This window comes from Petaurus breviceps, unplaced genomic scaffold (assembly GCF_028583685.1).
Source record: "Petaurus breviceps papuanus isolate PSGF00001 unplaced genomic scaffold, PetGlider_PUasm1.0 90849, whole genome shotgun sequence".
NCBI lineage: Eukaryota > Metazoa > Chordata > Mammalia > Diprotodontia > Petauridae > Petaurus > Petaurus breviceps.
Window position 1 is genome coordinate 27,469,591 of NW_027187361.1, and position 22,218 is coordinate 27,491,808.

The 22,218-nt window shown below is 34.3% G+C and overlaps 1 protein-coding gene across 1 annotated transcript in view; it reads right to left on the reverse strand.

Annotated features, from left to right (window-relative positions):
- Positions 1 to 720: 720 nt before the first annotated feature.
- Positions 721 to 22,218, reverse strand: part of LOC138149812 (uncharacterized) — a 44,309-nt gene continuing 22,811 nt past the window's right edge. Inside the window, exons 3-7 of the mRNA XM_069073062.1 lie at positions 11,721 to 11,847; positions 8,385 to 8,761; positions 2,569 to 2,644; positions 1,035 to 1,103; positions 721 to 893 (exon numbers count right to left, since the gene is read on the reverse strand). Of these exons, the coding sequence (XP_068929163.1) occupies positions 721 to 893; positions 1,035 to 1,103; positions 2,569 to 2,644; positions 8,385 to 8,761; positions 11,721 to 11,847 (822 nt within the window). The remainder of the gene's footprint in view (positions 894 to 1,034; positions 1,104 to 2,568; positions 2,645 to 8,384; positions 8,762 to 11,720; positions 11,848 to 22,218) is intronic.

The following is a 22,218-nucleotide window of genomic DNA, read 5'->3' on the forward strand; positions in this document are numbered from 1 at the left end:
GAGCAAGTGGTCTCATTAAGTTTACCAAACCAATCTAACTCTAACACATCCTGAATCTCCTTATCAAACCCACTGAGGTTTTATTTTCAAAAATGATGAAAATTATTGTTTCAAAATCTAAGTGACATCTTGACCTTCGTTGGGTATAAAACTGCTTATGTAATTATATAATCATACTATATAATAGGAATATGCCTAAATAGAAAGAGATATAAATTGACATTAAACATTGAATCCATATACACATGAAGTATATTCTCATATAACTGGATAAATCAAAATTTGGTATGATGCTTTTAAAATTAAAAAAAGCATATATTTACAACAAACAACATAACTTCCTCTCAGTGGGCCTTTGTTTACTAAAGGAAGAGTGCTATCTATCTATCATCTATGTAGATATATGTATATAATGTTTGCATATATGTATAAATATTTCTGCCATTGTTCTTTTTTAAACTAAGAGAACAAAAATTTACTTCTTGCACCTTTAATAAATCGACATAGATTTATTGAATAGATCACATAAACTCACTAAGGCTTAGAGTATTTATCTTGAAATGGGATAACAATACTGGTACCTCAGAGGGTTATCGTGAGCCTCAAATTAGATAACGGACTAAAGTATCCATTAATCATATATAAACACAAACTATTATTATTCCATTCAAGTATGATTACAAAATGTTCCCACAAACCTCTAATATGATTCGCCTGAATTTACAAACATCCAGCCTCTATGGTGTTTCTCACATCTGTCATTTCTCTAATCTCCTTGTTACTGACAATGCAGGTCCTCATTAATACCCATTTGGCTTGTTGTGATAGCCTACTAACAGGTGTTCCTTTCTTCACTGTCTTCTCTCTCATCAATCTTTTGTATTGCTTCTGGGCTGAATTTTTTAGACAAAAATACAAGAGATAACCTATGCTCAAAATCTGCAATGACTCTGTAGATCCTGCTGGGGATTATCTGTTCTATTCTATACCCTCAAATCCTCTGCCTCCTTATCCTATCACTAATCATACCCTACCAACTTCCAGCTTAGGATTTCTCTCACCATCTGCCGCCTTCACTTCTATTGATGTGCTGATGAACAGAGCTGGTAAACATCACAGAACTGTGCTGAATTAATCCACTACAAATTAACATTACATCATTGCATCAGGGTTTTCATTGCAATCCTTTGACACTTGCCTAACCAGTTATCTATCCCACTCAACACAGAACCTATTCCAAATCTTTTCAATCCTCCTAAAACTTTCCAGGATTTCCTCTCCCCCAAAACATTCAACTGAGTGTCCTCATACTTCATAAAAAAATGAAGTATGGCCACTCATATGTCAATGAAAATTTTGACATCATTCAATAAGGGTTCCCTCATTCTCAAATCTTCATCTTACATAACTCAGACATATTTCCTAGAGTGTAGACTAGGAAAGCAGTGACCTCACTTCTTCCTGGATCATACCACCTTGGAAGCACAAAAAAATTCTGAACCCCTGGAAATAACTCCGAAAACAGCAATTCAAAAAAAAAGTCTATAGGTAAAATAGTTGCATTTCCCCTACCTCCATTCTGGAAACAGAATCCAATTTTAACACAAAATTCAAAGTCAATAAATAGGCTGGAAAAATGAGCAAACTGCAACAACAGCAACAAAAACAATCTGATCATTAAAAAAAACTTCTATGATAACAGGGAAGACTAAGACACAAACTTAGAAGACAATGTTGTCAAAACAGCTGCAAACAAAGCTTCAAAATAAAAATAAAGAGTGAATTGAACACAAATCCAACAAGAATTCCTGGAAGCACTACAAATTATTTTTTTTAAATCAAAGAGTGATGTATTAAAAAATGTAAAGAAATGAAAGCAAGGAAAATTTATGAAAAAGATAACTTGATAAAAGAGGCATAAATATAAATATTATGATGAAAATAACACCTTAAAACCAGAATTGAGCAAATAGAAAAAGAGATACAAAAACTCAATAAAGAAAATAATTCCTTAAAAATTAGATTAAGGAAGTGGAAGTTAATGACTCCATGATATATCAAGAAACAATAAAATAAAGTCAAAATAATGAAAAAAATAGACAAGAATATGAAATATCTCCTCAGAAAACAACTGATCCCGAAAATAAATCAAGGAGAGATCGTTTTAAAATAGTTGGACCACTTGAAAGCCATGAAAAAAGAGCTTAGACTTAATCTTTCAAGAAATTATCAAGTAAAACTGCCCTTATATCCTAGAACCAGAGGGTAAAACAGAAATTGAAAGAATTTACCATAACCACTTGAAAGAGATACCAAAATGAAAACTGCCAAGAATATGGTAGCCAAATTCCAGAATTCCCAAGTCAAAGAGAAAATCTTTCAACCAGCCAGAAAGAAACAATCCAGATGTAATGGAACTATAGTCAAGATGATATAATATTTATCAGCTTCTACATTAAAGGAGCAGAGGAGTTTGAATATGATAAAAAAAAAAGTTAGGATTAAGATAAAACATAACTAACCTAGGAAACTGAGTGTAACCCTACAGGAGGAAATGTGGACATTTACTGAAATAGGAGATTTTCAAGAATTCCTGTCGAAAAGACCATTGATGAAGAGAAAACTTGTGTTTCAAATATAAACCCTAAAAGAAGCATTAAGAAATAAACATGAAAGAGAAACCATGAGGAACATGGGGAATCATGAGAAATCAATAAAGATAAACTGTTTACCTTCCTATATGGGAAAATGATAGAGGCAACTGCTAAGAATTTTATAATTATTAAAATAACTAAAAGAATTCCATATAGAAAGAGGGCATGGGAGTGAGTTGATCAGGTTAGGATGATCTAAAAAAAATGGATCGGCAAGAAAGAGAGATGCACTGGGAAGAGGGGAGAGGGAAAAGAATAGAGAGAAATATCTCACATAAAACATTTTTCAAAGAACTTTTACAGGGGAGGATAAATGGGGGGAAGTAACGTTTAAACCTCACTATCCTATAAATTGGCTCAAAAAGGAAATATGTGTGTATGTGTGTGTGTTATACACACACTCAATTGGGTATAGAAATCTATGTTACCCAACAGTCAAGTAGGAGGCAAAGGAAATAAGAGAAAAGGAGGGATGGTAAAAGGAAAGGTGAATCAAACAAGGCAGTGATCAGAAGCAAAATAAACTTTAGACTAGGTACAGGATAAAAAGAGATGGAAAAAGATGAACAGAAGAAAATATAATGAAGGGAAATACAGTTAGTAATCATAAATGTGAATGTGAATAAGATCAATTTATCCATAAAACAGAAGCAGATTGCAAAATAGATTAGGAACCAGAACCCAACAATATCTTGTATCCAAGTAAAACACAAGAAACAGAGTTAAAAATAAGGGTCCAGAGTGAATCTATTGTGCTTCATCTGAAGTAAAAAATCATGATCTCAAAGCAAAAGCAAAAATATACTTAATTTAAAAAGAGATAATCAGGGAAACTATATTTTGATAAAAAATCACCACAGATAATAAAGTAATATCAATACTAAACATGTGCATCAAATGACATAGCATCAAAATTCTTAAAAGGAAAGTTAAATTTATTATAGAAGAAATAAACAATAAAACTATGCTAGTGGGGAACCTCAACTTTCCCATCTCAGAGCTAGATGACCATAATCACAAGATAAATAAGAAAGAATTTAAGGAGATGAATGGAATATTAGAAAAGTTAGACATAATAGACCTCTGTAGAAGTCTGATTAACCATAGAAATGAGGATAACTATTTCTCAACTTTACATGGCACCTTGTGAGGACAAGCAAAGAAATACTTAGCACCTTGCTTCAGCAGAACTGAGAAGAGAGCACTTGGAGTGGCAGAATTGAGAAGGGGAACTTTGTGGGGGCCAGGCACTCTGTCTGTCTGTCCTGTCTGTGTTGATTTGTGTTTGTAATACTTTGTACAGAAGCCCTGGGATCTTACTGGAAGCCCTGAAAGAGGATTTTCTTCTTGTCTGTTTACAGAAGTCCTGGAGGAGGGTTTCAGAGGTCCTGGGACCATGCTGATGATTTGTATTGACCTCTTGGACATTGTTTGTGGGTCTCTTGATTTCACAGATAGTGAATTGATGATAGTGCCGGAAATGTTCATGAATGTTGTCTTGGCTCTGTTAAGCTTTGTCTTCCCAGAAACAGAAACTGTGAAGAACTTGAGGTGGACTGGACACTGTGAGCTTCAATATGGGTCTGGATGAGGAGCTGGACAAGGAGCTGAGAACTGCCTACCTTTGAATCCAGGTCATATTTGGGTAGATTCAGGCAGGAGCTGGACCCATAGAAGAGGAACCATGAAATCTGAGAGCCAGGCTCAAGTCAATATGAAAAGATACTTGAATACTTAATGCTGACTGGGCAGATCATGATTACTGTGGCCTAGGGGTAGGAGAAATATGTACTCTGTACCTTGTATCACTTAAGGATGATTGTAAACTAATTTCCAATTAAGAAGAAAGAAGACTATTTTGACTGAGAAAGACAATGTGCCCTAGGGGTGGAGAATTTTGACGTTTGTACTTTGTGTCCATCTCTTAAGGAGGCTTTCTCCTTAAGGATCACTGAGTTAAGGACTTACTTAATGATATCTTTTGCTGAAAACTTAAACTTAAAACTGGCCACCTTGGTGAAAACTATGTGGCCACTTTAATGATAACTTGTTATGTTATAACATTGTGAATGCTGCACTTTGGTTTCTGTCAATGTTTTGTCTTAGTTTATTACTGAATAAATAGAGTTCACTATGCTATGTAATCAGAATGTTAAAGCTATTTAGAGCAACTGTCCTCTGGAAAGCTGCTCATGCTTGGTTTTACACAGTTTCACACACACAAAAAACTGATCACAAAATAAGGCATAAAAATCTCAAATAAATGCAGAAAATAAGAAATGTTAAAAACACTCAACATCATAATGCATTGAAAATCACATTCAATAAAAAGCCATAGAAACATGGATTAAATTATTTAGAAAGAAAAGAATTATTTTAAAAAGTGGGTAAAGGAACAAATCAGAAGCATTCAATAATTACATTAAAGAGAATGGCAACAATGAGACATGACAAAATTTTGTGGATGTAACCAAAGCATTGCTTAGGGAAAAAGTAATATCTGTAAACATTTACATCAATAAAAAATAGAAAGAAGAAATAATGAATTGGGCATGCAACTTTAAAAAACTCAAAAAAGAACAAATTAAAAATCTCCAATTAAACAACAAAATATAAATGCTGAAAATCATAAAAGAAATTAATAAAATTGAAAGTAAAAAAACAAACAAACATTGAAGTAATAAATAAAACCAGGAGTTCGTTTTATGGGGGGGGGCGGTTAGAGAAACAATATAAGGCAGCCTAGTAGTAACAGATTTCAAACTATATTATAAAGTGGTAATCATGAAAATAGTCTGGTACCAGCTAAGAAATAGTATGGTAGATCAGTGGAATAGATTAGATACAAAATACATGGCAATATAGTGTTTGATAAACCTAAAGATGCAAACTTTGGGGACAAGAACTCACCATTTGACAAAAATTACTGGTTTAATTGGCAAGCAGTTGGCACAAACCAACATCTTACACTGTATAGCAAGAGAAGGTCAAAATGGATAAATGATTAGGTATAAAGGATGATGTCATATTTAATTTAGAGGAGCATGGAAAAATTTACCTGTCAAATATATGGATAAAAGAAGAGCTTATGACCAATCAAGAGATAGAGAGGATCATGGTAAAAAGAGATTATTTTGATTATATGAAATTTAAAAGCTTCAGTACAAACAAAACTTAATGTAGTCAAAATTAGAAGGAAAGAAAAAACTGAGAAAAATTTAAAGTAAGCTTTTCTGGTAAAGGTCTCATTTATCAAATATGGAGGAAATGGATTTAGACTTTAGAAAAGAACCATTTAATAATTGGTAAATGGTAAAAAGATATGAAATAGACAATTTTCAAAAGAAATTAAACATACAGTCACATAAAAATGCTATAAATCACTATTGATTTGAAAAATGAAAATTAAAGCAACTTTGAAATACTACCTCACAGCTATCAGATTAGCTGATATGACAGAAAATGAAAATGATAGATGTTGAAGAGATGTGGAAAAAGTGGGACATTAATAGATTGCTGATGGTGTTGTAAACTGGTCCAAATATTCTGGACAACAATTATGGAATTATGCCCAAAGGGCTACAAAACAGCATATTCTTTCACCCAGAAATAGAGCTGATAGTTCTGTTTCCCAAAGAGATCAAAGAAAAGGGAGATGGACCTATTTGTACAAAAGATATTTATAGAAACTGTTTTTGAGCTGTCAAAGGATTGGAAGTTGAGGGCATGCTCATCAGTTGTGGAATGACAGAACAAGTTCCAGTGTATGATCATGATGGAATATTATGTTATACTATAAGAAATGATGAGCAGGATGGTTTTTGAGAAATCTTATATGAACAAAGGGAAGTACATGTTGTACTATGCACAACAACAATGTTGTAATAATGATCAACTGTGAAAGACTAATCTACTCCCATTAAGACAATGACCCAGGACAATTCCAATTGACTGATGTTTAAAAACACTCTCCACCATCAGAGAGAGACCTTTTGTACTCTGAGTAAAAATTGAAGCATGCTTTTTCCATCTTAATTTTTTGTGGGGATTTTGTGTTTTCTTTTATAACATGGCTTATATGGAAATATGTTTTTCATGACTTCAGATTTATAAACAATTTCATATCACTTGCCTTCTTAAGGAGGGGAGAAGGGGCAGGAGAATTTGGAACTCAAATTTTTTAAAAATGAAGGTTAAAACTTTTAAAATGTAAATTGGGTATATTAAATGAAGTACATACAGAAGTTACCATACAATACTGAGTATAATTGCTATATGGGGAAAAATTGACCTTTATTGGAATAGTTTTTCAAGCACTACTAATGAAAACAATAGTGCTAAGTAGGAACTTTAAAACATAAATAGAATTTCCAAAGAATCCTAGAAAAACGATTCAAAATGAAGTTAGTAGAATTTGAAGAAAAATTCACACAAAGACAACATTGTAATGAGTTCAAATGTGATCTTAGACAATTACTAGCTATGGGGCTCTGGGTAAATGACTTAACCTCTGCTTGCCTCAGATCTTCAACTATAAAACAGGGATAATAGCAGCACCTACCTCAGAGGATTGTTGTGAGGATCAATTAAGACAATATTTGTTGTCCCATTGTTGCCATTCTCTTTAATGAAATTATTTATTCTGATTTGTTCCCATCCCTCAAAAACATCCCAAGCTTTTCCACCCATTGCCTTTGGCCACATTCTTCCCCCACCCTTCCAGTCTTAGACTTTTAAAATCCTTCCCATCCTTCATAAGCCCATGTCAATTCATTGTCCTTCATGGCAAAGTGGAGAGAGTGGTGGCTCTAGGAATCAGGAAGATCTGGGTTATACTCAGGTCGCAGATACTTGTTTTCTCATTTACAAAATGGAGGTGATAACATCTACCTCTTGAGGTTGTTCTAAAGATAAAATATATAATATTTGTAAGGCCTTTTGCAAAGCACTAAAATTGCTAGACCTTATATAGAAAGCCTTTTTCTGATCCACACCCACCTGTCCAATTAGAAATTGTCTTTAGTCTTTCTCCAGACTCTTACAGCTTTAGTACCTCTCTTAGGTACTTACATTTTATTTTGTATCATCATCACTTGTGCTATCTATTTATATGTTCCTTAAGAGTAAGACCTTTGACTTATACATTTCTCCTTCTGCCTAGCAAAGAACATCAACTTGCCCGTTGTTTAATACAGTAAATATTCATTGAATTTATTTGAACAGACATAGGAGATATTAAAGTTCCTATTTCATTCATGAGTGAACTAAGACTAAATAATAACTTGTCTATGGTCATACAACTAGACAATAGTCGCCTTGGGGCTTGATACCGTCTAGCTCTAAGACGGGTGTTGTTTTCATGATGGAAGATTGCCTACACTACTCCAGAAGAACTTCACTTTCTGCTGAGTGTATTTAACATCCCATAGGTCCAAAGTTCTGAATGTTAGGATGTTGTCCTAAAATACTCACGAATATTCTCTGAAAACATCATGGAGTTTTCTTGTTTATAAATAGTTAATATGTCCACACCTATGCAGAGTCACCAAATATAGGGTAGTTGTTGTTTTTTGCTGGAAATATAGCATTTAGTTCATCTAACTTTACATTTGATGGAAAATAAGCGGAATTTTGTTGACTCGCTTCTTTTAGTTATCATAAAGATCAAAACAAGATGATGCACATTTCTTTCATTTATACTATATTTTATTAAAAGAAGAAACCACTTACCCATGGATGTGGCAGATCCATATCTAAGAGGGAAGAAGTGAGTCTTGAGTGGTGGGCAGAACAAGTATAGCTTCCCCATCTTGCAGTTTGAGAAATCAGAAAATCACGTGGCCAGAGCTGATTCTCAGTAAAGGTCTTCCAGTCATTCCATATTTGAAATTCATTTCCTGGGTGTGGTGAAATGTCTTCTACATAGCTTGATGTAGAAGTATAGAATCTTCCCAGTGAAGGAGAAATAAAATCCACTCTACTTTCAGTCTCTTCACTTTTCATTGTGTTATCTTTACAAGCTTTCTTTTCTTGGGATTTCATTAGTTTCATGCATGAAATCAAAGTGTCATCTTCCTCTTCTGAATGATTACTGTCTTGGGGTGAATCTAAATAATCAAAAGATTTCTTTGAAATCGAACCAGATCTGACCAATTTATTTCTACCATATTCATGTTTATGAATTTAAAAAGGTGAATGCCATTTTGATTAAAAACCTAACATGTCAAAAGGATAATTATAATGTATAGCATTTACATAGAACTTGAAGGTTTGTAAAATACTTTACATATATTATCTTAGATTCTCACAAAAAGATAAAATGGGGAAGTAACCACCCAATGAATTCACAATAGGATTCCTTAAAATTAAAACCTTCCTAATGCATAACAATTTTTTATAAAAACAGATTTTCACAGGTTTATCATACAATATTTATTGCATATTACTAGATACATCTCCCCTGAATGCTTGTCAAATGTAGGATAGTAAATTGGAACAAACTTGAAGTAATTTGAAGAAACACAGTCCCAGAATAGTGTAATGAAAATATCTTTATCCCATCAAAGAATGTATTAAATTTTTTTGAATAAAGGTTAGATGTTACTGGGATTGATCATTTTAAAATTTTATTATATATTTTTCAGTAGTCAAATTGAAAGGAAAGACAGTCTCAAAAAAGGCCTTCTAAGCCTAATTGCTAGGACAGGACTCAATTCAATAAACATGCATTAAACACCTACAGGTTCAAGTCACTGGGCTAGTCACTGGGGATACAAGGACAAAAATCAAACAATTTTCCCCTAAAGGTTTTTATGAGTTTTGGTGAGGAAAGGGAGAGATATGATAGTAGTTGCAGGAGGAATTAGAAAAAAAGTTTCATGTAGCAAGTAGCTGCTGCACTGTGCTTTAAAGGAAAAGAAAGAGATTTCATGAGACAGATGTGAGAAGAGTGTGCATTCCAGATGAAGGGCTTTTTTTTTTTTAAATTAAAACACAGGTGGTAGAAATTCTGCGAAACAGAATCATACAGTTTCAGGGTTGGAAGAGAGCTGAAGAGACTTGACCAATATCTACACTTGACCACACTTGATCAATATCTACAGCAAATAGAATGTTTGTTTGAAGACTTTGTTTAAGGAGGAAGTAATCATCTTTTGTATATTTTTAAATATTAGCCTTTTTCATGTAATAAACATAAATAAGCCTCTTTTCATACCTCACTTATGCTCATGCAATGCTTTCCATTTTTTATACCATGTTCTGCCCTACCTCAAAACCAAACAATTATAATGATTATTTTATATGATAGGTTTTTTTAAAAAATATACTTGAAGACAGTTATCATCCCTCCCCTCCTTAAGTCTTCTTTTCATCAGCTAAATATCCCCATTGTCTTCAACCTGTCTTCATATAGCTTTGTTTTCAGGCCCTTCATCACCTGATTCTCCTATTCTGTATGCTCTGCAGATTATAATGTTTTTCTTGACATTCTATGCCATTGAGATTGAAATATTATGTTTTAGATATGTCTTGACTAGATGACATTAGAACCATCATTACTTTAGTCCTCGGTACTATATCTTTCAATGAAGCCTAGATTCACAAGAGTTTACCTGAATGCCACAGCACACCTTTCTCATTGTCCTACTCAAGTACCTCATTGTAGTACTGAAGTTATCTTGGGTTTCTGAAGGCTACTCAGCAGAACATACATGGTGTAAGATTCTGCCATGCCTGAAATGCATTAACTGTAATAATGGAAAGCAGTAGGACTAAGTCTGCCTTCCAGAGGCCAGTTCAGGTAAGTACAGAGAAAATCATCATCACTAGATTTGTCAATTGGTGATAAATTCTTTGAGTAAGACAATACATGAAACAGAGAAATAAAGTGGCCATTAGTCCTGTGAGATCTCCTTCCATGTCTATATAGTAGTAGCAGAGTGGTAGAAAAGGGGGCAAAGTATACCTAGTTTCCAGATATAAGTGCACAAAGGCTTAGCTACATATATGTATGTGTAACTTCTTTATTAATCCTGATTTAACAAAAAGACAGGTTTTTCTCATATTTAGGTTTATATCTATTTGCATAAATCTAGATAAAAATAAACTGAATGCTGCCCAAATATAGGATAGTGAATTAAAAAAAAACTTGAAGTAATTATCCAATAACAAAATAATAGAATATAACCATATCAAATGATACAATTAATTTTCTTGTGAATATATATTGGTTTGGAATCATTCTTAAATTTTATATATTTCTCAGTGATTAAAATGGAAAACAGATTAAAACAGACAGATTAATAGATAATTATATATATGTACATGCAAACACATATATATGTTCAATGTGTGAATGTATGTACATGTTTATTTTTTCTTATCCTGGGACTATGAATTTATTTGTTCAGGTAACTTCATTTGAGAAAGTCCTCCCTGCCAGTACAGATTGGCAACCACTTTCGCAATTTACAATTTAAAAGTTTCTTGAAGCACTGGGCTAATGTGCTCATTGATTCTGTTTGGTTATAATCTAATTTTGTGACCAGAGTAAAATACAGTTCTAAGAAAATACAGGATAATTTCTCCACAAAAAATCATTTTGTTCAGGGTCTTATGGACACAATATGTCAGAAATGGGTCTTGAATACAAGTCTTTATATTAAAAATGATTGAAGCTAAAAGTGGATTGAGGCTGCCTCAGTCCACTATGATGTCATACAAAAACATACAGAAGTATAAAAATGATCTACCAGTGTAGTCTTAGAGAGTTGTACATGCTTCCTAGAGACTGAGGGACTTGCCCAGTGTCACACAGCAAGGATGTGATAGAGATATGACTTGTGTCAGAGGTCTTTTTGACTGTGAGGTTACTTCTCTCACCTATAACAGGGTCCCTTTATACACATATACATACATATATATGTTTGCATACACATTATAATTTTATTCATTGCAATTATAAAGATTGATAGCAAAATATTAACAGAAACATAATAAGGTGACTAGATTTTAGTTTTAAAATATTGTAATAAATATTACTTAGAACATGAAGTTAGCTCTTACTGAGAGGTGTCAATGTATGATCAAATTCATCCAAACTATGCATACTGGATTTCTTGGTTCCAACCAACTTCCATAGTCTTTGTAACGTGCCCATTGATTCCACTTGGTTACCATCTAATTCTGTGATCTAAGTGAGAAAAACACAGTTCTAAGAAAATACACAATATTTCTTCACAAAAAGTCACATAAAAAGTTTGTTGAGAACATATCTACAAATTTTCAGACTGTGGCTTTCAAATGGCTACCTGGAAATAAAGACAACTTGACATTTGTTTTCATAAACATCATTTAATTAATGATAAGAAAAGAGAAATGTGGTATGGTTGACTAGTCATACCAAGAGAAGACAATGTTTACATCATTGATAATGCTGCAGAATTAATGGGATTCATTATTCTGGGAAAGGGTAGGGAGGTAACGACTTGTGATTCCAATGAATAGGAAACTTCCAGATGAAAAAAAAAAAAAACTCTTCCAATGCAGGCTGATGCCCCATCTGAAACTTATAGACTCAAGAGAGTTGCCTAGAGCATTGAGAGATTGAGTGACATTCCCAGTGTTGCACAACCAGTTTGACAAAAACAGGTCATAAATCCAGGTTTATCTGGCTTCATGTTGAATCCATTATGCCACATTGCCTCTCATTTTCCAACCCCATACTGGGAGAACAAGTTTTATATGAGTATCCCAAAAATATTTATTTAAAAAGAAATATTTTAATTACATGTAAAAATAATTTTGAACATTCTTTTTTTTTCAATTTTGAGTTTCAAATTCTCTCCCTCCTTTCTTTCCCTCACCACTGAGAAAGCAAGAAATTTGATATACTTGTGCAGTCATGCAAAAAATATTTCCACATTAGTCATGTTGAAAGAGAAAACACAGATGAAAAAGGAAAATAAAATTTCACAGGTGTGCTTTGGTTTGCATTCAAACTCCATCAGTTCCTTCTCAAGAGGTGGATGAATTTTTTCATCATGGTTCTTTTGAATTGCCTCAGATCATTGTACTGCAGATACTGCTGTTACTATGTACACTGCCCTTCTGGTTCGGCTCCCTTCACTTTGTATCAATTAATGTAAGTCTTTGCAGATTTTTCTAAAATTTGCCTGCTCCTCATTTCTTATAGCACAAGAATATTCCATCACAGTCATATACCAAAACTTATTTAGCCATTCCCCAATTGAGTGACATCCCCTCCATTTCCAATTCTTTGCCACCACAGTAAGAGCTGCTATGTTGGGCATGCAATTAAAAAACCTAGAAAAAGAACAAATTCAAAATCCCCAATTAAATACTAAATTAGAAACAATGAAGACAAAAGGAGAGATTAATAATATCGAAATTAAGAAAACTATTGAACTAATGAATAAAACCAAGAGCTGGTTTTATGAAAAAACCAACAAAATTGATAGACCCTTAGTCAATATGATAAAAAAAGAAAGAAGAAAACCAAATTATGAGTATCAAAAATGAAGAGGGTGAATCTACCTCCAATGAAGAGGAAATCAAAACAATAATTAGGAATTATTTTTCCCAATTGTATGCACATAAATTTGACAATCTTAGGGAAATGGATGAATATTTACAAACATACAAGTTGCCCAGATTAACTGAAGAGGAAGTAAATTACTTAAATAATCCCATCTCAGAAAAAGAAATTGAACAAGCCATCAGTCACCTCCCTAGGAAAAAATCTCCAGGGCCAGATGGATTCACTAGTGAATTCTATCAAACATTTAAAGAACAATTGATTCCAATACTCTACACACTATTTGGGAAAATTGGTGAAGGAGTCCTACCAAATTCTTTTTATGACACAAATATGGTACTGATACCTAAATCAGGAAGAGATAAAACAGAGAAAGAAAATTATACACCAATCTCCCTCATGAATATAGATGCAAAAATTCTAAATAAAATACTAGCAAAAAGACTACAGCAACTTATCTCAAGAATAATACACTTTGATCAGGTAGGATTTATTCCAGGAATGCAAGGATGGTTTAATATTAGGAAAACCATCAGTATAATTGATCATATCAACAATAAAACTAGCAGAAACTACATGATCATCTCCATAGATGCAGAAAAGGCTTTTGACAAAATACAACATCCATTCCTATTAAAAACATTATAAAGTATAGGAATAAATGGAGCCTTCCTTAAAATAATAGGGAGCATCTATGTAAAGCCATCAGCAAGTATTATATGTAATGGCGAGAAGCTAGAAGCATTTCCCATAAGATCAGAGGTGAAACAAGGGTGTCCACTATCACCCCTCTTATTCAACCTGGTACTAGAAATGTTAGCAGTAGCAATTAGAGAAGAAAAAGAAATCAAAGGAATCAAGTTAGGCAAAGAAGAGACCAAGTTATCACTCTTTGCATATGATATGATGATATACTTAGAGAATCCTAGAGAATCAAGTAAAAAACTTCCTTGAGACAATAAATAAATTTGGCAAAGTTGCAGCATATAAAATAAACCCACATAAATCCTCATCATTCCTATATATTTCCAATGAAATTCAACAGCAAGAAGTAGAAAGAGAAATCCCATTTAAAGTTACTGTAGACATTATAAAATATTTGGGAATCTACCTGCCAAAACAAACCCAGGACTTGTATGAACATAACTACAAAACACTTTTCACACAAATAAAGTCAGATCTAACTAATTGGAAAAATATCAATTGCTCATGGCTGGGTCGAGCTAATATAATAAAAATGACAATTTTACCTAAATTAAATTATATATTTAGTGCCATACCAATTAATTTACCAAAAAACTACTTTATAGAGTTAGAAAAATAGTAACAAAATTCATTTGGAAGAATAAACTGTCCAGAATGTCAAGGGAATTAATGAAAAGAAATGCTAGGGAAGGTGGACTAGCTTTACCAGATTTCAATCTGTACTATAAAGCAGCAGTCATCAAAACTACTTGGTACTAGGGGCGGCCAGGTGGCTCAGCGAGTAAGAGCACCGGCTCCAGTGTTGAGAGGACCTGGAGATCGAATCTCGGGCTCAGACACTCAGCACCACACCCAGAAATAACTGGCCATGTAACCTTGAGCAAGTTACTTAACCCCGATTGCTTAAAAAAAAAAACTACTTGGTACTGGCTGAGGAATAGAGGAGTGGATCAATGGAATAGATTAGGCACACAAGATTCAGAAGTCAATGACTACAGTAATGTATTGTTTGATAAAGCTCCAGACCGTGGTTTTTGGGATAAGAACTCACTATTTGACGAAAACTACTGGGAAAACTGGAATATAGTATGGCAGAAACTGGGCATAGAACATTATCTAACACCATATACAAAAATCAAGTCTAAATGGGTTCATGATCTAGGTATAAAGGTTGATACTGTAAGCAGTCTGCTAAAACAAGGAATAGTTTACCTATCAGACTTGTGGAGAGGGAATGACTTTATGACTAAACAGGAATTAGAGAACATTATAAAATGGATAATTTTGACTACATGAAATTGAAAAGTTTCTGTACAAACAAAGTCAATGTAACCAAGATTAAGAGGGAGGTGGGAAATTGGGAAAAAATCTTTACAACCTATGTCTCTGACAAAGGACTCATTTCTAAAATATATAGAGAATTGAGTCAAATTTATAAGAAAACAAGTCATTCCCCAATTGATAAATGGTCAAAGGATATGAACAGGCAGTTTTCAGAGAAAGAAATTAAAGCTATCTATAAGCACATGAAGAAACGCTCTAATTCATTATTGATTAGAGAAATGCAAATCAAAACAACTCTGAGGCACCACATCTCACCAGTCACATTGGCTAAGATGACAAAACAGGAAAATGACAAATGCTGGAGAGGATGTGGACAAACTGGAACACTAATGCATTGTTGGTGGACTTGTGAACTGATCCAGCCTTTCTGGAGAGCAATCTGGAATTATGCCCAAAGGGCTATAAATACTTTCATACCCTTTGATCCAGCAATACCACTCCTAGGGTTATATCCCAAAGAGATCATAGAAATGGGAGTAAGACCCATATGTACAAAAATGTTTATAGCAGCTCTTTTTGTTGTGGCAAAGAATTGGAAATTAAGGGGGTGCCCATCAATTGGGGAATGGCTGAACAAGTTGTGGTATATGGATGTTATGGAATACTATTGCGCTATAAGAAACGGGGAGCAGGTAGTCTTCATATTTACCTGGAGAGGCTTAAAAGAACTGATGCTGAGTGAGAAGAGTAGAACCAGGAGAAATTTGTACACAATTACAGACACAATGTATGTGTGATGACCAACTTTGATAGACTGGACTCTTCTCAGCAATGCAGGGATATAAGTCAATCCCAAAAGACGCATGATGGAGAGAAAAACATGCATCCAGAGAAATAACTAGAAAGAACTAAGTTTATATCCAGGTGCAAGCAAAATACCTGATCTTTTTCGTTCTCTTATTTGATTTTATGTCCTCTTTACCATTTTTCATTCCAGCTGGTACAATCCGTCCTTATAACTTCACCAACGTATAATGTGAAAGTATTATGACTATAAGCCACCATGGGGGAAGGGGAGGGAGGGGGACAAAATGTGAAATTCAAGGAATTGTGGAATTGAAACCTGTAAACTAAAAGGAAACAAATAAATTAATAAATTAAAAAAATAAAAATAAAAAAGAGCTGCTATGAATATTTTTGTATATATAAGGAAATTTTCTTTTTAAAAATATTTTTGGGATACAGAACTAGTAGTGGTCTTACTGGGTTAAAGAGTATACACAGTTTTATAGCCCCTTGGGAATAGTTCCAAATTGCTCTCCATAATGATTGGATCAGTTCAAAATTCCACTAAAAGTACTTTTAATGTTCTATTTTTTCTATATCCCCTCCAACTTTTATCATTTTCCTTTTCCGTCATATTAGCCAATCTTACAGGTGTGAGGTGGAATCTCATAGTTGTTGTAGTTTGCTTTTCTCTAATCAATAGTGATTTAGAGGTTTTTTTCAATATAGCTATAAATAGCCTTGATGTCTTCATCTGAAAACTGTTCATATATTTTGAACATTTATCAATTGTATGTTATCAATTGTATGAATGATTTGCATTCTTATAAATTTGAATCAGTTTTTCATATATTTGAGAAATCAGGCCTTTGCCAAAGAAACTTGCTGTAAAATCTTCTTTGAAGTTATGATTACTGTGTATTTCCCTCCATCCTATTTTCCCTGTTTATTCTTTTCTTTCTCTTCTTTCACCTATCCCCCCTCAAAAGTGTTTTGCTTCTGACCACTGCCTCTCCCAATCCACCCTTCTGTATCATACCCTCATTATCTTGTCCCCTTTCCTTCCAACTTCTCTGTATGGTAAGACAGATTTCTAAGCAACTGAATAAGTATGTTATTCCCTCTTTGATTCAATTCTGATCAGACTAAGATTCAAGTGTTGCTCACTTCCACCTCCACTGTAAAAACTATTTTGTACTGTTTTTGTGTGGGATAATTTACCCCATTCTACCTCTACCTTTCCCCCCTCTCCCAGTGCATCACTTTTTCTCATCCTTTAATTTTATTTTTATGTCATCCCATCATAATCAATTCATACCTAGCATTATCTCTATCTATCTATCTATCTATCTATCTATCTATCTATCTATCTATCTATCTATCTATCTATCTATTCCTTCTAATCGCCCTAGTAATGATAAACTTCTTAGGAATTACAAATATCATTTTCCCATGTATGAATATAAAGAGTTTAACCTTCTTGAGGATCTCATGATTTGTCTTTCCTGTTTATCTCTTGATACTACTTTTGAGTTTTGTGTTTGAAAGTAAAATTTTCTATCCAGTTCTGATCTTTTCATATGGAATGCTTGAAAGTCCTCTATTGACTAAATGTCTGCCTTTCCCCCTTAAGGATTAAACTTGGTTTTACAGTTAGGTGATTGTTATAATCCTAGATTCTTTTCTCTCCAGAATATCATATTCCAAGTCCTCCAATACTTTGATGCAGAAACTGCTAAACCTTGTGTTATTCTGACCTTGGCTACTTATTTGAATTGTTTCTTTCTGGCTGCTTGCAATATTTTCTCCTTAACCTGGGGGCTCTGGAATTTGGTTAAAATATTCCTGGGAGTTTTCATCTTAGGATCTTTTTCAAGAGGTGATTGGTGGATTCTTTCAGTTGCAATTTTCTCCTCTGGATCTAAGATATTGAGGTGATTTTCCTTTATATGATGTCTAGACTCTTTTTTGGATCATGACTTTTCAGGTAGTCCAATAATTTTAAAAATATCTTTCCTTGATCTATTTTCCATTTCAATTGCTTTTTCAATGAGATATTTTACATTATCTTCTCTTTTTATTCTTTTGTTATATTCTTTTTTATTCTTTCAATTTTATCATTTCTTAATGTCTCATGGAGTTATTAACGTCCACTTACTCAATTCTAATTTCTAATTTTTAAGGAATTGTTTTCTTCAGTCAGTTTTTGTACCTCTTTTACCATTTTGTCTATTCTACTTTTTAATGCATTCTTCTCTTCAGTAGATTTTGTGCCTCCTTTTACTATTTGGTGTATTCTGTTTTTTATGGTTTTATTTTCTTCAGTGTTTTTTGTGCCTCCTTTACAAAACTCTTGACTCTTTTTAAAAAATGTTTTTCACGTATTACTCTCATTTCTTTTCCCAATTTTTATTCAGCATCTCTGATTTGATTTTTTAAACTCCTTTATGAGCTCTTCTTAGTAAGATTTTTGGGGACCTGAGATGAATTGATATTTTACTTGATGCTTCAGATATTTTGACTTTTGCTTTCTTCTGAGCTTGTGTTTTGATCTTCCCTGTCACCATGTTATCTTTCTATGGACAGTTTTTTTTGTTTTTGTTTAATCATTTTACCAGTCTATTTTTTAACTTTTAACTTTAAAGTTGGACTCTGTTCCTGGAGTGGAGGAGACATTGTCCCAAGCTTTTGGGGTTTTTGTGCTGCTATTTTCAGAACTAGTTCTGGGGATCTGTAAATTTTTAGTTCTTCCAAGGTGGTATGATCTGAGGAGAGGTGTGATTAATTCTCTCTTGGCTTGTGCTCTGCTCTTTGAGTGATTACAAGAACACTTTTCTGCCCAGTAACTATGACCAGGGTCCCTGATCCCTTGCAGCTACACACTCTAATGTGCTATTGTTTCTTCTTGCCCTGTGACTGCAGTCTGCAATGCAAGAAAGTCCAGCACTCCATACCAGCAAAGTCTCCTGTTATCTCCCCTGACCAGTTGTCCACACCTTTACCATCATGGGCTGAGAGCTCCAGGATATGATACTGCCAATTCCATTGCCCCTAAGACCTGCTCTAGCTTGCCAGAGTATGCCCCCCCTTGGACTGTGCTCTGCTCCTACCCAAATGAGACAGACCTTTGCTGATAACCTTTTAAGTTGTCCCAGGCTGGAAAATTGTTTCACCCCAGCCTTTCGTTGGTTCTAATGCTCCAGAATTCATTTTGAGGTGTCAGTTTAAAGATGTTTGGAGGAAAATTTGGTAGAGCTCGGGTGAATCTGAGTCTTTATACTTCCATCTTGGCTCCACGCCCATCAAAAGTCTTCATGGAGTTTTTAGCTTTAATAGCTTTGATTTTAAGCTTTTAATGGCTTAATTTTTTAAAAAGTTTTAAGTTTTAGTAGCTTAAAACTGCACTAAGAATGTTAGGATATTTTAAAATGCTAATTATCTCACCAGAAAGAAGCAAGGGATATAGGAGTAATAGTTGGAGAGGGGCAGGAAGTTGATGTTAACTGCTGTCATGAGTCAGGGAATAAATTCTTTGTAGAGACCTAGAATACTAGTAAAAGACAGGTACCAAATTAACATATTCTTTATCATTCTTTTGTATTTTGGGAAACTGGTAAATCTGATAAATAACTATTCCAGAAAAAAAATTGAAATTTTATTCTAAATACAAAAATGTTTCTTCACTGAAATCTTACTCTGATTTTTTCATTGTGATATGGTGATGTCTCAAAAGTTATATCAGAAAAGCAGATTCCTTTAGGAAATCTATAAAGACCTTCTACTAAGGTATAAAGAATCATAGCCTCCTGAAAAAAAAAAGTCTCAACTGGTATTTTTCATGACCAGGGAAAAGTTTATGAAAATGGGCCTAAGACAAGTAGCAGAAAAAAAAAAAACAACTCTCTAATATCAAAATAATAAGACTGTGTATTGCAAGCAGACAAGTACTTTGCACCTTCTTTCAATTGAACCTTGCCCATGATTATATCAAGTCTTTGTTAAGAAACAGGACTTGTGAAACCCACAGTGGGAGGGACTTGCCAAAGACAGAAACAGGAAGGACATAAGAGGTGGGCAGAACAGGGAGGAGCTAAGGACCATCTATAAGGAGAAGTCCAAGCTGGGAAAGAGCAGAACTGAGAAGGGGAACAAGAGTGGAGGCCAGAACTCTCTCTGTTCTGTGTTGATTTTTTGTTTGTGACACTTTGTACAGAAGCTCTGGGACATTACTGGAAGCCCTGAAAGAGGATTTTCTTGTTGTCTGCTTACAGAGGGTTTCAGAGGTCCTGGGACCATACTGATGATGTGTGTTTAGTTCTCAGACATTGTTGTAGGGTCTGTGTTGATTTCACAGGCAGATGAATGGATGATGGTGCCAGCAATGTAAATGAATGTTATTGTGGCTCTATTAAGCTTTGTCTTCCCCAAAACAGAAACTGCAAAGGACTTGAGGTGGACTGGACACTGTGAACTTCAATATGGAACTGGACAAGGAGATGAGAGCTGCCTACCTTTGAATCCAGGTAACAGTTGGGTAAATTCAGGCAAGAGCTAGGATCATGGAAGAGTAACCATGGGATCTGAGAGCCAGCCTGGAGTCAAGATGAAAATACCTCTTCTTGGGTACTTGATGGTGACTGAGAAGATCATGATTTACTGTAGCTTAGAGGTGGGAGAACTTTGTACTCTGTACCTTGTACCTCTTAAGGATGATTGAATTAAGGATGATTGGAAACTAATTTCCAATCAAGAAGAAATAAGACTTTTTGACTGAGAGATTAAGACAATGTGACCTAGGGTGGAGAATTTTGACCTTTGTACTTTGTGTCCCTTAAGGTTGCTCCGTAAGGATTATTGAGTTAAGGACTTACTGCATGGTATCGTTTGTTTAAAAATATGTGGCCACAGGGGGCAACTAGGTGGCACAGTGAGTAAAGCCCTGGCCCTGGAGTCGGGAGGACTGGAGTTTGGTTCCAGCCTCAGACACTTAATACACACACAAAAAAACTAGCTGTGTAACCTTGGGCAAGTTACTTAACCCCAATTGCCCTCCAAAAGGCAACAAAAAAAAACCAACAAAAAAACACAACAAAACTATGTGGCTACTTTGGTGAAAATTTTGTGGTTACTTTAGTGATAAGCTGTTATGTTATAACATTCTGAATGCTGTACTTTGGTTTCTGTGAATGTTTTGCTTTAGTTTACTGCTGAATAAATAGAGAATTCACTATACTGTGTGATCAGAACCTTAAAACTGTTCACAGCAGCAGTCCTCTGGAAAGCTGCTTGTGCTTGGCTTTACACCATGTTAGATAAGAAGGGAAAACAGTAGACACAGACTCCAGGCCATATTGAAGCATAATATCATAAGAGGAAGAGAAGGATACCTTACTAGAATGTAGCAGTCTGCCAATGAAATAACTGTCATTTGATAGCCCCCAGTTTTAATTACTTTAGGCAATCATATTGAATTCAGTTGTTTCACCACAAGTAAAGAAATACAAGTGCTATAACCCCCCCCCTTGCATTTTGACTCTAGGGTAATACTTCATTTGTCTTATCTTAGTTATGCCTCTGGCTTGTATAAGTATAAAAATGTCCAGTCTACCACATTTCCATATAGGAAACATAAAACAAAACAAACAAGAAACAAAATAAAAAGTAGTCCAGCACAAGTTGTTTTTGTTTTGATCTCAGTGAGTACAAGAGCTTCAAGTCTCCCTTGGATATTTCAGGGGAAAAAATAATGATGGTATCAAAGAAATAGACTAGGATCTATCATTGCCTAGAGATCTCCCAGATGGGAAAATCCCCCCCAATCAAAACAAGTTTGACACCTTTTCTGTAACTTATAGACAGAAATTTGCCTAGTCCATTAAGAGGGTAAGAACTTGAATTAGGTTTTCCTGACTCCAAAGGCCAGCTCTCGATCCATTATGCCTAGTTGTTCCAATATTATGAAAGAATATGTTATTTTTCTTTTAGATAACTATAGCTAACCTGGAAGATGCAGAATTATCTCCCATTCATTTTTTCTAATTGGATACAATTCTCTGGTACAATGGGGAAAAGTAGTTAGGGGAATTGTGTTCAAATCTAGTTCTGCTACATACTCTTACATGGTCTTAGGCAAACTTCTTAGACTCTTTTGAAAAGTTCTATGTTTTTTAATTTGTCAAATGAGGAGGTTGGACTAGACAGCCTCTAGATTCCCTTCCAACTCTCAATTTA